The sequence below is a fragment of the Neopelma chrysocephalum genome, unplaced genomic scaffold (assembly GCF_003984885.1).
Source record: "Neopelma chrysocephalum unplaced genomic scaffold, ASM398488v2 Primary Assembly neopelma1_23, whole genome shotgun sequence".
In the NCBI taxonomy this organism is placed as follows: Eukaryota; Metazoa; Chordata; class Aves; order Passeriformes; family Pipridae; genus Neopelma; species Neopelma chrysocephalum.
The window spans coordinates 10295525-10313502 of record NW_020897691.1 but is presented as its reverse complement, the minus strand read 5'-3'; the positions used below and the strand labels follow the sequence as shown (position 1 = coordinate 10313502).

Here is a 17978-nt window from a genome sequence, read left to right as displayed (position 1 = left end):
TGGTTATGATCATGATCAGAAAGTTAAACTTGAAATTTTAACCCAAGAAGTTTGTATCACACTTGCAGTATAGTTGTAATAAATGGCTTATAAGTCTCTTAGAAAATACTGCAGAAAGGGTTTAACAACTGCCTCATATCTCATACCACCAAAAAAAAATCACAGCAGACATATTTATACAAGTTAGTGATCCTATATAGTCCTATATAATTGATGAGCAACATATTATTTTGCTTGAACTGTAGCACTCTGAGAAAGTTTCATGTTATCAAGGCAGAACTTAGCTAAAGACACCAGCCATACTGGGGTTTAATGACAAAGAGATCAGTGTGACATACCACAAAACTTCTGCAATCTCTTCTGGAATTATTGTTTTAGTTAATGATTACACAAAGAAGAAATATAAAAACACTCTGATTACATCATTCAACACATTAAGATTATGAACTCAAGTAGTAATTACAAGCAGTAGTCTATCCTTCTCTTAGAACTGTAATATTCTATTCTACTTGTAACTTATGTAATGTAACCATTCAATATAGTTAAATATACTTTTCTAGAAGCAACTACGTAACAATTTATGCAGTGAAACACAATCTAATCGTTCTATACCTGTGGCTGGATCTGTTAGCCATCCTGCCTGGATCACAGTATATTCAATTTCTGCTATGTTTCAATTAATCTCCTCTTAAAAGAGGATTCAGTAAAACACCAATTACAGAATTCAATTTCTGTCAATAAATTCTAATTTACATTTGTTCCATGAAATAGCAATATATCAAGATCCACCTTGATAAACTCATCCTTGGATTACCAAAAATGTTAATGTCTGGACAGGTTCAATTGCACCCATAATTCCATTTTTACTATTGTCAAGTAGAAAAAAGCTTGATTCTTCCTTCTCGACTGAATTCACAAGATTTGCATTGAAAAGTCTTTTTACTTATAAGCAAAAAATTGACTATGTAATCACTGAGGATCATCAACATTATATCTCCATTATACCACTCACAAGGACATTCACTTTCCAGGGCAGGGATATCAGAAAGTGAGTACTAAACTAGATCTTTGAGCTTATATATTTTTCAAATATTTTGTTATAGTCTGAGCTGTTTCTAATTAAGAGAACGAGAACATGTGAATACTAAAGACACCCACAAGCCATGCACATCTGGTATTTCATAATGAACGTGTAGCAGGCAGAATAACAATCTCCACACTATATGCATGTTACATCAATTCCATGGGTATGATTTCTATTTTATGCCTGTGTAAAACAGAAATAAGCCCACTGAATATTGCAGACTTTCACAGGGCACATAAGAGAATAACACTTCATTCTACACACATGCAATAGTAGTTCTGAAAATACAACGTATTTTGTAAAGTTGCATAACTCAGCTCTATGCAACAACTTCAGAATTTATTCCTTATTTCTAAAGTAGTCAGTTCCACTTTAAAAATTAAACAATTAGAACATTTACTCCTCAACATAAGACACGTGGGAGATTGAATCTTTATTTGTGAACATGATTATATTAGTATAGCTCAATGCCTTGTTTCAATTCTCAGTACATCTTAAGTACATCTTCAGTACATCTTCAGTACATTAAAAACTCAGCTCTCTCTGAGACCCAGTTGTTGAGCTGGCTCACAAAGAAGATTCAAATGGTCAGATGAGGAAAATTTTCAGGTTTGCCATATTTGCTTTAGCATTTCCTGGACTCATACTACAGCTTTGTTTCAAGTATATTTCAAGGCAGCTGACCTGGAAGCTGGTTTCATATTTTGCATTCCTAGAATACAAATATATCCTTCATAAAACTACAGTTAGTGACCCAAAAGATCTTCCAGACTTTCTTCTGTGTTCTGTTGCTTGGTCACTTTATGTTAGGACATACTTTCTACATTTTCTTTAACAGAGAGAAAAAACACTGCCTAAAAATTAGATATCTAACTCAGCTCTTTAAATAGCTTCAGAGTAAACAACAAACACATGCCTGGACCAGTCAACTCTCTTCAAAACAAGCACACCAAATTATTGATTGAAAAATACTTCTGGTTGTTTTTTTTCCTTTCTGAATACTTCAATTTATAAAAAGAGTAGAGAAGAGAAACACACGTACCTCAGCCCAGAACTCCGCATATATATCATTGGCTGTCAGTCTGGTAACTGGCCACAACTTTGTTACAGAACACAAATCACAAGCCGTCATCATCAGTCCAATCACTCTATCTCTAAAATAAAATAACATTAAATTGTAAGAATTAATGATCACTCTGCAAGGTTTTTATTTGCCCTTCCTCAGGTCAATCATCAGTAATGGATATATACTACAAATTTTCTCCCACTTAGCTTGTTTCTTTCTCACTTTTTTGTGATTGATTGGTAAGGCATCGCACAAATTGTAAATTATATTCCCTGTTGTATTCCCTACATTGTTTGCAACCAGACTTCATTGACCATTCCCTACACAATCACATACACAGACAAGTCCACAGAATGCCTGCCTGTTAAAACATTCACATGCCCCTCTCTAATTTTCTGAAAATACAGTATAGGTCTATAAAAAGAAAGATGGCATATCCAGTTGTTGCATTTCTTTCTGTTCTTTAGAGAGGAAAACATTCTCCATATAAGAGAAAAAAATTAGTTCTGAGTCTATTTCAAGGTACTCTGTCATTGCTTTTTTGGAATGAATTTGAACCCTGACAGGACAAGAATCCTACACTTAACTCTGTCCTATACACTGTCAAACCTGTTCACAGAGTAACTGAACATCACTAGAGTTATAATTATTATTAGAATAAGACACACACCCACACACAAATCTCGTATAATCAGTTTTCTAGCACTTGTCTACTGTCCAAACCTATGGTTTGTGAATCTAAGTTTTATAAAGCAAACTGGCAGATTAATTAATGCATTCACATGTTTTCCACTCTATGGAGAAATTAGGATGACCCTTAAGGACACCTGCATCTTTGTTAATAATATCTATTCCATGTAAAAAAGCATAGAGCTAATTAACTTGTGTGCAAGTGTGATGGTAGTCATTAAAACTGTGCTAACAAACAAATATACTGGGGAAATACACAAATACACAATATAATCAATAGATAAATGGCAAAGTGCAATTCCCCTGAGTTAAGATAGAGGATTCATCAGCCACATAAGGGTCAAATTTAGTTTTCCATTGCACATACAGTACCAACTATAAGTCTTAGATTTGTTAGCCACATTACAAACTGATGCCTATCTTGTGGCTTTGAACTGAAAATGCCCCGTAGGCAGGTAAGATTTTAAAAAATATAAAGAGAATATTCAATCACACACTAAATAGTTCTTATCCTATTAAAATTTTGTAAAACCTAAATTCAAGATTTCTGATAAATTTCATTCTACAATTTTTCAGAGCTGCTATGTCTTTGTCTTTTTAAGATGTTGAGGTTTATTAAAATCTGATAAGTTTCAGTTCCATACTAGAAAATAAGTGTTTTAAAAAACTATTTTTCCTGCAGTGCTATAGTGATTTATTCAAAACTACTGGCAAAAGCCTGTAAAACTCCTCAAAGAAGACTTAAGAACAGAAGTTCCTTTTGAAAAAAAAACCGAATCGTGATTCAATATTTTCTCATATTGCCTCCCTAATTTTTCCATGCATTAGATTAAGGACAGGATCCACTTTCGAGTAAAGACTCTCTGAAGGGCTGCATAGGTGCTTTAATGAAGCCTCTTATGAGACACATCTCTCATCCAGACTGCAGGTTTGCTTTTGTGGAGAGTCACGTATATGAATATGAATATTTTATATTTTTTAAATCTTAGAGCTATCTTGACTCCCAAAGGTTGAGATCTGACCACAGTTTTTCTCTAAAAAACATGTTGACAGAATAATAAAAATATTGACATAAAAATAAAAGAAAGTAATTACTGCAGTAGGCTTTTTTCCCCAACATCTAACTGCCCATGCACTAAACTTTCCTCTGCAGAAGACCTGTCACTGAACTGTGCAGATGACACCCAAAGGCAGGGTCAATGTAAATATAAAGCAATGGAAATCCTTGGTACCTATTTGGAATTTTACATACTGCTGATCTTAGAAATCACATATATAAGAAAATTACTATTCAGAGACAATTAAAGAAAAAAAAAGGTTTCTCCCTCTAGATTAATGCCATAGGGATCTACAACTGGCTTGGAGGTTCACCTGTGTGCTTGGTTCTTAAGGTTTAATGCTCCTGTCTGATGCAGCTCTTCAAGTTGTTTTCTATTTCCAAAATACAGGGCAAGGTCTGTGGCGATGATGGCTTTCCGGATGATCTCAAGTACTTGCTCATATTCACTGGAGCTCAGATTGGAGAAGACATTGTGCCCTTCCAGCTATGAAAAAGTAAAAAACCAATAAAAAGCACAAGCTCTAATTCTGAGATGATTTCAGTCTTTACTTTACCAGACAGGTTACAACGGTTTTACAGCCCAATGACAAGTTTAGATGCAAATTCAAATGTTGACAGCCTGAAATTCCCATTTTTATCTTTCCTTTTTAAATATTGTCTAGAATAAAATCTTGACTAAACCATTAATTTGTTTTTGGGACTGCTCCTTCTGAAGCCTAAAGGTATTACTAGAGAAAAATGCTAGCTTTTTCTTCTCTGATTTGTAAGTATTACAGACACAGTCTAGACTGTTAGCTTGGAAACTTGTGGACCAATCCTGGTCCTGAGTACTGCATGGTCAAGTTGGTAAACTCAGTGACTGATTCACTTTAGCACAATTTTGATACTGCATAACATATAGTATGGATAAAGAAAAAAAGTTGAAAGTATTAAATAATTTTCTTTTCCTAATGTTCCAAATGACATGTGCCTGGAATTGATGCATTTACAGACATAATTTTCCACATAGAAATAAAGTTAATTATTTTAATGTATAGGATCATCTAGGGGAAAAGGCTGCTTTTGTTCAACCTTGAGTTAACTGACTCATAAACTAAAGACAATGATTTCCGCTATGGAAGTGCTGGCAACACACCACTGTTGTCCCTTTTCAATTTCCACTATGTATTATTGAGCATTTAACTGACAATATCCATGCACTGTGATAGCTCAAGAAGCTATGCAGCAAATGTGGGTAGAGTCCTTCCCAAATCTTCGTTCGCAAAGCCTAGCCATGATGGTATCACATTTTGAAAAGTCAACACTATTCGTTGTCTCTAAGATTTGGAAAACAACTTGTCAAAAGTCTTCCTACTGTTGAGAGGAAGCAGAGAAAGAATGAGCCAGCCATGCTAAGGTGTGCACATTCAGAAACAGAAAATATTATTAAAATATATCAAATGCAAATATGTTTTGACATTTAATTGGCATTTGGGCTGAAGCTCATAAAAAGTTTCCCTGATTTTTGTCAAGCATTTACATAATTTGCTCAAAATAAATCCTCTGCAGTACAATTAGGCTTAGTTTCTTTCACCATCCGGAATGTAAACATCACTTTCCAATATTTTTACTTAGACAAGTAGATTTATTGGGAATAATGAATAGAAAATACAATCCATCTGTGTCTCAATGTTCCTCTGACAGATTCCTAAGTCACAGAACATGGTGATTTTAAAAAAAAAGGTTCAGAACATGTTAACCTATCATCAACATTTTGGGAGTATGCAATTACTACTATCAGTTTTCATGATTTATGGTTTTGGGGACCCTTTCCTCCACAACCTTGCTGTCTAATCCATGAGAACAGGATTTGTCCTAATTTGTCCTAATATTTAAATTATTCTAGATTCTACCCTTATGTTTTAGAAGCTGCACTCTCAGAAAGACCACTGTGACAGCTTCTATTCATACTACTAGAAAAGAACTGATTCTGTTAGGTACTGACAGAAGCTGCGAGTTGTGAGCGTGTCACTTAGGCTTTTGAGCAGTACATACAAAGTACAACTCCTAAGATTTTGTTCTTTCCCTGCTGAGCTAAAGCTAGTGAATAGAATCCTCTGTATTCCTAGGTATGGTGTACACTAGAACTGCAGGTGGATGAGCAAAGCAGCTCTACAATTTCAAGGAGTGAAAAGTACTGCAGGTTAGTAACGTAAAATTAAAACTCATTCAGATAAACCCTAAAGATTTTGGTGGGTCCAGGAATTCAGTAAGGCTTTTTGATTCAAATGAAAAACAGAAAGTCCAAAACGCTGCTCTAATCTGTCTTTGCTTCTAATTACCACCCATGGGGTGCTTTGGTAGGTGGTGTCTTGAATCCACTCTATAGCCTTGACCACTTATCCCCCTTTCCTGACTAACACTAACAGCAAGGCTATGAAGTAGCAGGGAAGCAAAAGGGTTCCCTGCCTTCTTGGAAAATGGGACTTTCATTGATTACTACATTTCTGCCAGAAAAATGCAAAATGGTTTGGATAGGGAAGTGTTAATGACTGAAGAACATGCTCACTATGCACAAACTCACATGAGGAATGAACACTAAACATCTAATGCCATACCAGCACTGAAGGATTCAATTATACCCTCCTACATGAAGGAACATTCAGAAATAAAGCTTCTATTCTGTGATTAAATGTGTATGATACCTAAAACCATAATCACAAGATGCGCTTCTGAATACAATAGAGAATATGTATTTTTCCTAAAAGTTGATTAGGTATTTAAGAAAATAAATATCTTTTCTCTGAAAGACCCCAAAGAAAGGTTAACAATGAATTAGTGGCACAGTAGCATAGTAAGGCTGTGCATTGAGTGTGTGCACGGTAAACTAAAACCACTGAGTACAAGTATATTATGGACTGGCAGTTGGTTTCATGAGTGAGAGTTCTCACTCTTCTAACTGAGCATGAAAAAAAAAATTCACTAATGAAAAAATATCTGTGTGTCAGTAGCACACCTGGATTTCCCAAAATGTATCTGCATGCTTTCTTGGAGTTTTGTCTTCATTAACCAGACACATGACCTCATATTAGGAACTCTCTTTCACAGAATACTACCTTATTCATTTTTTTATTTCAAATTGCTGAGTAACAAAGAAGCACGGTATAACATAATGAAATATGTTTACGATTTTCATGCGTGCAAAATTAACATTTCCTCCTTCATGCCACACATTTAATGTTCACAGAATTTATTACAGCATGTTTTCAAGCTTCTTATGCAAAAAACTCTCTGTATTTGAGGTTTTTTTTCAGAATTTCAGGATGATTGAAGACTTTGTCACAGTCCAATATGATGGAAATATCTAAGTGAGAAACTGATTTTTCATTTTCAAAGTTCTTATTCCACATGGTCACAGGAAAAAGCCTCATTGACCCAGAAGCTAAAATCTCCAAAGGAAGGCCATAAGCAAAGGACTTCAAATACACAATACTTTTTATAACCTTAAGATTTTGAGAAAGCTATGTTTTGCATGATTTTTGAATGCTTGGGTTGCTAATTGTAAAACCTGGCTTGCTGTAATAAATCTTCCATTCTTCTAAATGAGTACTACAGTCCACACACTAAATTAAGCATGCTTCAGAAAATCTACTGAGTAATGATGTGATTCCTATTTTCACCACTGGACTTTCCTGCACAGAAGATACAATTTCAATAATCCTACCTGCAGGATGGACACAGTCTGCGAGAAGTGGTGCTGTTCCATTGTTGACGTGGAATAGAGAGCAGCTAAGGGGTGATCAAATTTCTGAAGATAGCTGTTGCTGTAACCTCTGTGATCCAGGTCATGACACAGGCATGCAACTAAAAGACCTTTGCGCTACAAAAAAAAATTGACATAAGCATGAAAAGCAGGATGTATTTTCTGCCCCTAGATGTCACTCTCTACCCAAAATACCATAGAAGTTGCATTATGCTTACACTGCTTTCAAAAAGCACATGGAGAGATATCCTTAAAATAGTGAGAAACATGACAGTGAGGATGTGCTGAATTAAAATTCTTGGTCCAATTGTGATTCAAACCTTTTATATATTATGCATTTAAAAAACATTGTTGCACAATTACATACTATTGGATGGACTCCTCTTCAGAAGAAATCTGCATTTTTAACAGAGTCTGGTCATCCACTGAATCCTCATCATGTTTATTAAAACAGTAACAAGCACAGTTATTGAGTTAGAAGAAATATATAAGAGGTATGATCTCCCAGTGAAGGCAGCTGCACTGAAATTTGATCCCAGACCTGCTTCTGCAGCACTCCTCAAAGATGCTGACCAAGTCTCCTAGTTGAAATTTTTTCTAGGAAGTCACCAATGTGAGCCACAGCTGCTGGACAATGACAATTGCAAACAAAGAAGACAGTAACTGACTTTTCTTTATTTAATTAACCCTTAATATCCTGAAGAAATGGAATCCCTGAAATCTCTCTTTCAACACACAAAATACATTAAGTCTTTGTAGTGGTTTGAGAGCCCCAAAATCCAATTCCGAGTCCAAACCCCCCTCCGTCATCTCAACCCAGTGTGAGATGGGTTTTCCAGGCAAAAACACGAGACTCAATATGGGGGGAAGGGATTATATTACAATGACTGTTCAAATAAGTATTATAATACATTACACACATAATCTTAACTATCTTTTCTATGATAAAGCAGTATTTACAATGGATCAAATCTCTTCTTCCTCCAAATAAAAGTCCAGGAGGGAAGAAGGAAGAGATCCTTTCCACTCTCAGAGCAGCAGTGTCTTCAGGGCAGCAGTTTCTCTCCTTCCATGCAGCAGCTGTGGCTGGATCTTTTATCATTACACACGAGGGAGGCCTCCAAACCCCTCTCGGCCCTTCGACTCCAGGCGAGGGTCTTTCTCTTCCGTGGGCTGCATTCACCAGGACAAAGGTCGCTTCACCACGTCATATCAACGAAGTGCAGAAGCCTTCATGACGGTTCTTATCCTCAGGGGATTCAAACTCCCTTACAGAGCTCCTGTGTTCTGATCTCAGGCTGCTAGCTTAGCTTGGCAGCAGCAGGGGTGGTGAAGCCCTCCTCCGCATTCCTTCGGCTGTCCCGGTCCAGCTCCAGGAAGCCTGAGCTTCTCAGCTCTCTCTCTCTCTGCAGTGCATGCTGCATTTTAGGACTTCCATCCAGTAGGAGTTCACCCCCTCCACTTTAAGAGGGATCTCAAAAGGAGTTTGGGGTTTTTGGTTTTTAGTTCTTACCCCAACCTCTGTCCACAGAGATTAGTTCTGCTCTGTGCTGAATCTCTTTCTCTTCAGACAACTCTATGTTTCTCCTCCTTGGCTGCATGCTTGGCTTTGCTGCTTCTTCAGTTCTTATCTTCTTCTGGCTCTTTGCCACAATCTCTCCAGTCAGTGCTGTTCCGCCACTGCTCCTGCTGCTGCTCACAAACTCCCAGCTTCTCAGCTACAGATACTTACCCCAGTCTAACACTGTTCCAAGTCCCTGTAGCCCCCCAGTCAGGGCTGGGGGGAGCCCAGCCCCCAGTGGGGCTCCGGGCCCCTCAGCTCGTGGCTTTCACAACATGGCCACTCTCCTCCAACAACAACTACAACTACTTTCTTTTCCAGTCTGGTTGTTGATATATGATTTTTCAGCAGAAGCGAACAACATGGACGGTGATTGGCCCTCTAGAAAACACTGCCCTGGCACCCAATCACCTCTGAGCCCCCAACTCTCAGGGGGGGCCAATCTTAAACTATGACAGTCTTGCAAAAGGTTTTCACACAGTAGGTGTGTTTTAAAAACAAATTCATTAATGTTTGTGAATTTTTCACTGTCAGAACGGAGTATCATGAAATATCTTTATAGACCTAAGAGCTGTCTTATAGTTTGTTCTGATGAGTGTTCAGTAAACAAGGATAAGGCTACAAAATCAGGCAGAAAAAGAATACTGATTAACCGCCCATTTTGTGAGCAACATCCAACCTGTACACTGCACTAACAGACACGAATCTGAGGAAAAATAGCAAACAATGATGTGACTAAAGATATCATTATAAATATGCAATGTGCAGAAATAAGTTTGCAGCAACTGTAACTGTATTTCTGATTTTGAGACATTCACTTTTATTTTGAATGATGTCTTTTCAATATTGCAACTTGTGAAGTGCATTTCTAAAAAGTACATAAAAAAACCAGATGATGCAGCAGCCCATGTCCACACAGATCCTCAGGAGAAGTGGAACTCTTAGGAACATAACACACACCTCTATCACTTGAAGCCATGCAGCAAGTAGCTCATCCCAGTCTCCAGGTCTCAGGAAGTCATTCTTGTCAGTCCTTCAGGATTAGACAATGCTATATCACAGTGCTCTTGACTTTATACCCGTCGTCCCTGCTTGGATCCCAATTCTTTGACCACTGCAAACTGCTGAATCTATTTGTCTGTAGATCAGTGTCTCCCTTACAGTGTGTCATACTTCTCTTTCCAACTCGAAGTGTACTGGTTTTCATGTCATCATCCCTCACCAAAGACCAGCCCATCCTAGTTCCCCAAACTTTCCTTCAGCAGTGTCCTGTATTCTTGTTGGATTCATCTGCAGTATCAAAAAAGGAGACTGCTCGAAAGAGCTGGAATATAGGCTGGTATAAGACACTCAAACCAATGAAGGTTGGCTGGACTTTCAGGGAACAAAGACTGTTTCCGTCTCTCTTAACAGCTCTTTTGCTCTCATTTCTTTCTTACTCTGCATCTCCAAAGAGATGGACTTACTACTTGGTTAGTACTAAGCGTTATCAGAGCTTTAAATATTGCCTGAGGCTCCCCTTCACAGATTTTGTTGTTAAAAGAATGCTGATTTTTTTTTCAAACTTGTATAGCTTTGCCAACTTTCAGCATATGCCCGGCAAATGCCATTTTCATATTTGTGTCAATCTTTAAGTCCCTGATTTACAGCAGGATAAAGAAGCCCTTTTCAAGTGAAAGATCACCAAATTTAGTTTTATTCTTATACACTGAACCAAACCTTGATTTCTACTAGCACGTTTCCTTAAAAGAGCCAAACAATTTTGACTGAAATTTCCCCAAATGAATCAGCTTAAGGAAGTTAACAGAGCTTGGAAAATTACAGCCCAAAAGACTAGTATTTGTCAGAGTTATACACAACTGAAAACAGGTTCTCCCAGTCAGAAGTTTCATGTAACATTACTAAGAGACAGCACTCCCAGTTGTACTTACCATAAATCAGAAGAAAAACAAGTGACAGGTCTTTATACTGTGTATTAACATCCTAAGCCTTCCATTTTATTATTATATCTTTTCCAGTTAGTGATTTAATTTACTCACATACATCAACCATCTTTGCAACCCTTTACTCACATACATCAACCATCTTTGCAACCCTTGTCTTCCTATTCAGGATCTCCCAGACTCCAAAGGATCCAATATCCAGAGTGTTTCCCTCCCTCAGAACAGATCCAACACTTAGTTTAATTATTAAAGACTGTGGTTGTAAGTGTGCAGGGACAACCTCAAAACTTGGACATGGACTTACAGCAAATCTGCCATGGCTTTTTCAGGAGTAGACATGAAAAATATGTCTAGAATTAGGAATCTGATTAATTGTCCTTCCTCAACCTCTCTACTCACATCCATTCTTCTATGGGGACCCTGACATACACTCTGCCCAAGCCAACAACAAAACTCCAGCTTAGAAAATGTACTTGTACGAGAGCTGATAGCTCTGATGAGGTGTAGTAACTGATACCATCCTGTCACCTACCTCTAGATCAGTGAAAAGCCCCTGGTTGTTCTGTAGTATGGCATACATGCAATGTGCAACGGTAACTGCATGCTTCCAGTTGTGGTAGGGCACACGGCGATAATTCTTCTTTACAGACATAGTAAATCGGCACAGCTTTTCAAGTTCAAAGCTAGGAAGAAATTAATTTGGTCAGAGACAAGAGATAAGAACAGGAAAAATAACCAACAGAGGAGAAAAGATGCTCTTCGATTTACTTTTCTTGCTAGGATTGACTCTCACTGTGGATGACTTATTGAATGACGTGAAGAGTCATTCATAGAATCACAGAATCATAGAATCAACCGGGTTGGAAAAGACCTCCAAGATCATCAAGTCCAACCCTTGATCCAACACTGCCGTTTAGACCACAGCACTAAGTGCCACATCCAGTGTCATCTTAAAAACCTCAAGGGATGGTGAATCCACCACCTCCCTGGGCAGCCCATTCCAGTGTCTGATTACTCTCTCTGTAAAAAATTTCTTCTTAATATTCAACCTAAACCTCTCCTGGCACAGCTTAAGATCATGCCCTCTTGTCCTACTGCTGGTTGCCTGGGAGAAGAGACCGACCCCCACCTGGCTACAACTTCCTTTTGGGTAGTTGTAGAGGGTGATGATGTCTTCCCTGAGTCTCCTTGAGTGTGGATACCTAACAATGGTCTCAGTTTAATCTGTTCAGGAACATAAGTCATGCTACCCAGCTCAGTCAACGCAATTGCATAACCTTCCCTGCTCACAGAAACTTGAAGTGTAATTTCTTTCAGTAGTGATCAAAACAGAAAATTCAGGGCTTTTTAAGCAAAGGACACAAAAGAAATCAACCTGTTTAAATAGAAATGCTCCACTGTTGAAGTTGTGAAAAAAGAAAGATATTCTTTTTCTGATACTTTTAGGGGTTTTTTTTCCAGTTTGGACAAGCAGAACTGAAATTCACATTTCATTGTTAATTCACTTCCCACCAAAAAACATTTTGCTAAGTAACTGCCAGTCAACCATGTAAATGCCCTAAAACTATAGCAATTAGGGGATTATTTCTTACAAGATTTTCTGATATACTTTTGCTTTTAATGCAGGCAAAGAAAATTAATTTAGGAACAAGAGTGTTTTCACTAAGGTAATAATAAAAAGTAATAAAGTTTTTGTTATGTTTGGCTTATGTGCTCATCAATAACACCTTTGAGAGAGTTCACATTTAGCGCCAGAGTTCTCCACAGCCTTTACTAGACTTCATCTACCAATGTTCCTTTGAAAGGAAAGCTAAATACTTTTTGTTTACAGACAGGAAATTCAGGCACAGATTAGGTATCAGGTAATATTTTCTAAAGTACCTCATCTGAGCAGCCTGGGGTGAAAAAGGAAAATTAAACTTGAGTCCAGAATTGAACCGCAGGTGCCAGAGTCCCAGATCATTGACTTTTCATCTCATAAAAAGATCAGTTTTCCCTTACTCTCATTTTTTCCCCTGTTACTGGGATTTGACTTCCTTTTATGTTCCATGTTTTGATAATATCTTGGGTATATCAGAAAAGTGGTACTAATATTGTAGTTTTGCAGTACATGTGAGCTGAGAAAAAAAAAGTTGAATATCTCTGAGCTATACTTAAAAATGTAGACATATATACTGCGTGGAGCCAATTCTATAGAAATACATATTTCTATAGCTGTATGCTGAGCAAGGTCATTATTATTCTTATCCTTAGTCAGACATGAGTAAAACCGGAGGCATATTGTCTTTCAAAAAGCTTTAGGCTTTCTTTTTTTAATTCTAGAAAGTCAGAAGCTCTAGAACAATTCATAGAACTATTGTTTAAAGTAGTACATCATAATTCAGAATATCACAATAGTAACTTTCATTTACATCCAATATCAATTCAATGGTTATTACATAATAGTACAGTTATAGCTAAAGGGAAAACCATTATCAATGATGCTTCAACATAGAACACTATTACTTCCTCTGATGCTGTATTTTGTATACGTAACTGAAGCAGTAAAATATTATTTCTTCAGAGGAGCAAAGAAAATGTAGTGAGTATTATAGACTTTTGTCTGAAATCCTCTCTGGACAGGACAATTGTACCTTTTATAGGTAAATACGTACAGGCACAACCTTACTCCTCAATATACCAAAAAGGAAATTTTAGCCTTAAAATATCTGTATTTATTTCAAAGGGTTGAGAAGTTTTGTTCTTTCAGAAATTAAATACAAGTCCAGTCCCAACAGCCTCTTTTTCAAATATTTTCCTCATTTTTGTTTCTTTAACTTTATATGTGAAAGCTGAGACTCATTTGAAAAACATCAAGTAGATATCAATTCTTTCTCATTGAAGTCACACTTTGAAAGGAAGAGACTGGGAGTCAGAGAGGGAAGAGAACAGAACCTGGCTGAAAATCTGAGCCCCAATCCTGCATCCACAGCCATTCAGTCAGTAATGGAAACAATCTAACTACACCGAGCAGGAGAGAACTGTATTTAGAACAGTCACCAACTTTGCAGCATTGCGGAAGACAGAAAGACCCACCCAGTTAGTAAGATAAAATGAAGCACCAGCAAATGTTTCCCAAATGTTGCTCCCTTTTGTAGGGAGATACTTCCCCTTTCAATTGACCACCTACAGATTTTTTTCCATAATTCGGAGTAGTTCCTTTCTTTCAGCAATGGGAAATACTTAGCCAAGAGACTGTTGATCTTGATAATGGACACTGAGAGAAAGGCCAATAAATTAATCATTTCATTTGAAAATATTTCACTTCGATAATTAATGCACAACTATGCAAATAACTCATTTATTTAGCAAGATAAGATCTAACCTTGGTTTATTTTTACCATATACTCTATTAATTTCAGCAACTATATAATTGAAAAATCTGTGTTCACAATCCTTCTCTCCTTTTTGGCAAGAATGCCTTTAATATCTTCACCATCTTCTGTCTGAAAAACAATATCAGCTCAGAACCAAACAATGCTTCTATATATTGGAAGGACGACTGTTTGGATGATATCATGAGTTCTTTAACCTGACTGTTCACAGATTTTATTAACTGAAGACCAAGAAGCTGGGATAGGAAATCCAGCTTGCTTATTACATCCCTGTACAGAATACACATAGTAAATAAATGTCAAAGAAAATAGACCTTTAATTAGAAAATAGTTATATCAAAATTTATTAATAAATAAACCCCCACAGAAATTACACAATTTAAGCAATAGATCATATACTTCATACCAGGCTGTCCCACAGGACTGGTGAACCATGTAGACAAAAATGGCAGGCCAGACATCCTCATATGGACTGATATCAAAATGGTATCTAAGAAGAAAGTTTCAGCTTAGTAAAGACAAACACCTTTATATTCTTACTAAAAGCAGGTGAAAATGACTAGGTAATGCATATGCAGCAACTTTCACTTGTTTCTGAATACACACAGAAAACTGAATTTACAGGCTGTATTTTCCAGTAACATTAAGTTATATATTTCTGCTACGGTCAATGGAACTACGCTCATAGGATCATAGAATCATTTAATCATTTAGGTTGGAAAATACCCTTATGATAGCGCCCAACTGTTAGCCTTTGGTTTTGTTTAGTTAACAGAAATATATATCTTTATTTAGGGATCCATTTTTTAAGTAATAGACAAAAAAATCTCAGGGATGATGAGGGCTTTACAGGCCCTCCTAAAGCATTTCAGTCTTTTCTCCCAGGAATTGTAAACATGGTGTCTCCAATCATATATTTACTGGCCTTCTTTTTCAATAATTTCTGTCACAAGTTGTGTGAGACTTGCTTTAATTTTGGGAAAAAATCAGTTTTACTGGCTAACAGAAATCAAAATGAAACTTAAAAAATTAAACATTTATAACATATTTTTTATGTTTCATCAGCTGAAGACTTCTCCCGTCTCCTGATATCAGTATTTAGGCCTAATATTAGGGACTTGGGACAGCAGAACTGTTTGTCCTTCTATTTATTAACCCATTCCCTGTGCCTTCTGTGCTTCAAGTCCTCTATTTCCTCTCCCTGGAACTCAGCTAACCACTTGCTTGTAATGTGTCATAATGAACAGCACAGCAGGTGTGAGACAGCTGAAGGTAGCTGAATTGCTTCGAAAATGCTTAAATGTATTCAGATTGCTTGAACTAGAGGATGCTAATATAATTTAGAATGAAACCTGTCATCTTTACAAGTAAAATTCATTTTTTATGAGGAGGTGGGTTATATAATATCACCTAACAAAGCACAAGAAATTGTATTGCAAAGAATAAGCTTTTATTAGGGTGTAATCCTGCAAGCTGCTAATACTCTGGCATTCAAGTAAATCACTTCAGCATGTAATGAACTTTAACTATAAGCATTCCCTGTTAAGCACAGGCTCGCATGCTTTGTTCGCTTACAGCTACAATGCTCAGTGCTGAACACAAGTGAACAAGTCTGGAGATTAGATTTACAAAGGCAACTTAGATTTTGTGACTCTGTAGCTGATTTTAGGCACCTTGTCACTAGAGTAGAATTTGCTAGAACTTTGGTTGCTTGGTTTTTTTTCTTCCCTCTCTGGGAAGCAGACCCTGTTGTCAAGTTTCGGAGACTTGGCAGGAAGCCAGCTCGAAACTTGCACACTGTCCTGGACCAGAAAGACTGACTAAAAAATACGATGACTTGCATTGTTACATTGAGTTGGCATTGACTAATAAAATACAAATAGAGGTACATCTTCAGCACACAACAGATACTGGAGAGCCGAAAATAACTGAATTATATCAGAGAAAGCCTAAGAGACTGGATGGAAAGTCCTCCTCTAAATTTAGGCTGCAACTCTAAACTCTAGCACTTGGGATTCATAATTCTGAATTATCATTTTCTCCTCCTTCAAGAAGTACAAGCAGATGTACACACACATACATACTCAAAACTCACAAAAAACCAAACATCTCCTACACCAACCCCCAACCCAAACCCCAAAAACACACAACCCAGAACATCCTAGGAACAAGCTAGGATGCACAGGTTTTATTCTAAAACATACCCAAGGGAATGACATCATGCATTTGGTCCATGTTCATCCTCAGCCTGCTCTCTGGCTCTGAGCTGACCGTGACTTGGGACTATCAGAATGAAAGCTCAGTTCTAAAATCCTAGATAACAACTAATGATTAAAGCAACTATTGTACCTGCCCATGCCTGTGGAATATGCTACAATTCTGAGTAGGTATTATTTTATACTTTTGAAAGACAAATTTTGTTCACAGGTCATTAAGTATAACTAAGAAAGCCAGAGATAAACCCCCATGATATTGTGATAGTTCAATAATAAAAGTGCTTCCTACAAAACACTCCACTACAAAGAGGAAAACAACCCTGTCTTTTTACCAGACTGATGCAAGATACAATTGTTGCTATATAAGAAAAATACTTACAGCTCGATTTCTTTATAAATATGTGGAGGCAGTGTACAGTGCATGAGGTTTTGCCACTCTTCTGCTGTACAAACACTATGGTAGGACAGCTTCTCCATTGTTACACGGTAAATACACTCTGAATGACGAATTCTGTGGTACATCTGAAAAAGGGAAGTCATTTATGAATGTGAAATTTTAATAAAGGAAAAAAAATTCCTGTATTCAAGCACCGATTATTAAAATACACATCTGCAAAAATGTTAGTGCTTTTGGCTGCACAACTTCACACATTAGAGAAGTGACAGATTACATGAAATTCAGTACTTCTGGAAAACTAGGCCTTCTATCGCATCATTCTGCATCTGCTCATTTGGGTAAACATCTAAGGCTCAGCTGACGTTCCACTGCATGTGAGCTCTCCCAAGAAAGAGAATCCAAGTCCAGGAGTCAGAAACAGAGCTAATTCCCTTGCAAAATGCTAACAGAAAAAAAACAGTAACAGGACACAATTCATATTTTCTGCCACTGCATGAATTCAGCTATTAATTGGTACAAATTACTGCTACCTGTGCACAGTAAAAAGTATGTGAGATATTTATCATACCTACATTATTATTCAATATGAAAAATAAGTACAGTTAATTATTGAGATGTTCAGAGAGTTATTGCAGACATGGCATGGTTAGTAAACAAGTGAGGACATAAGTTACTACTAAAACAATCCTCTGGAGCAGTATGTCCTGAACAGTAACATTCACCATCTGAAAAGAGTGAACTCACACAGAATTGAGTGATTGCAAAGTACGAAGTGTAATTTATATGCAGGCCCTTCTACTTGCACTGAGCCGTATGAAACAACTTAAAGTAACCGTTAATAAAAT

The 17978-nt window shown here is 37.1% G+C and overlaps 1 protein-coding gene across 4 annotated transcripts in view; it reads right to left on the bottom strand.

Moving 5' to 3' along the window:
* PDE10A (phosphodiesterase 10A) overlaps positions 1 to 17978 on the bottom strand; it is a 362187-nt gene that overhangs the window by 11389 nt on the left and 332820 nt on the right. For 2 of the 4 annotated variants that reach the window (XM_027686793.1, XM_027686767.1), the window contains exons 14-19: positions 17116 to 17258; positions 14927 to 15010; positions 11679 to 11829; positions 7604 to 7759; positions 4212 to 4384; positions 2127 to 2238 (exon numbers count right to left, since the gene is read on the bottom strand). In XM_027686793.1, coding sequence (XP_027542594.1) covers positions 2127 to 2238; positions 4212 to 4384; positions 7604 to 7759; positions 11679 to 11829; positions 14927 to 15010; positions 17116 to 17258 — 819 coding nt within the window. The remainder of the gene's footprint in view (positions 1 to 2126; positions 2239 to 4211; positions 4385 to 7603; positions 7760 to 11678; positions 11830 to 14926; positions 15011 to 17115; positions 17259 to 17978) is intronic. The other 2 variants (XM_027686777.1, XM_027686786.1) reach the window with 2 other exon arrangements.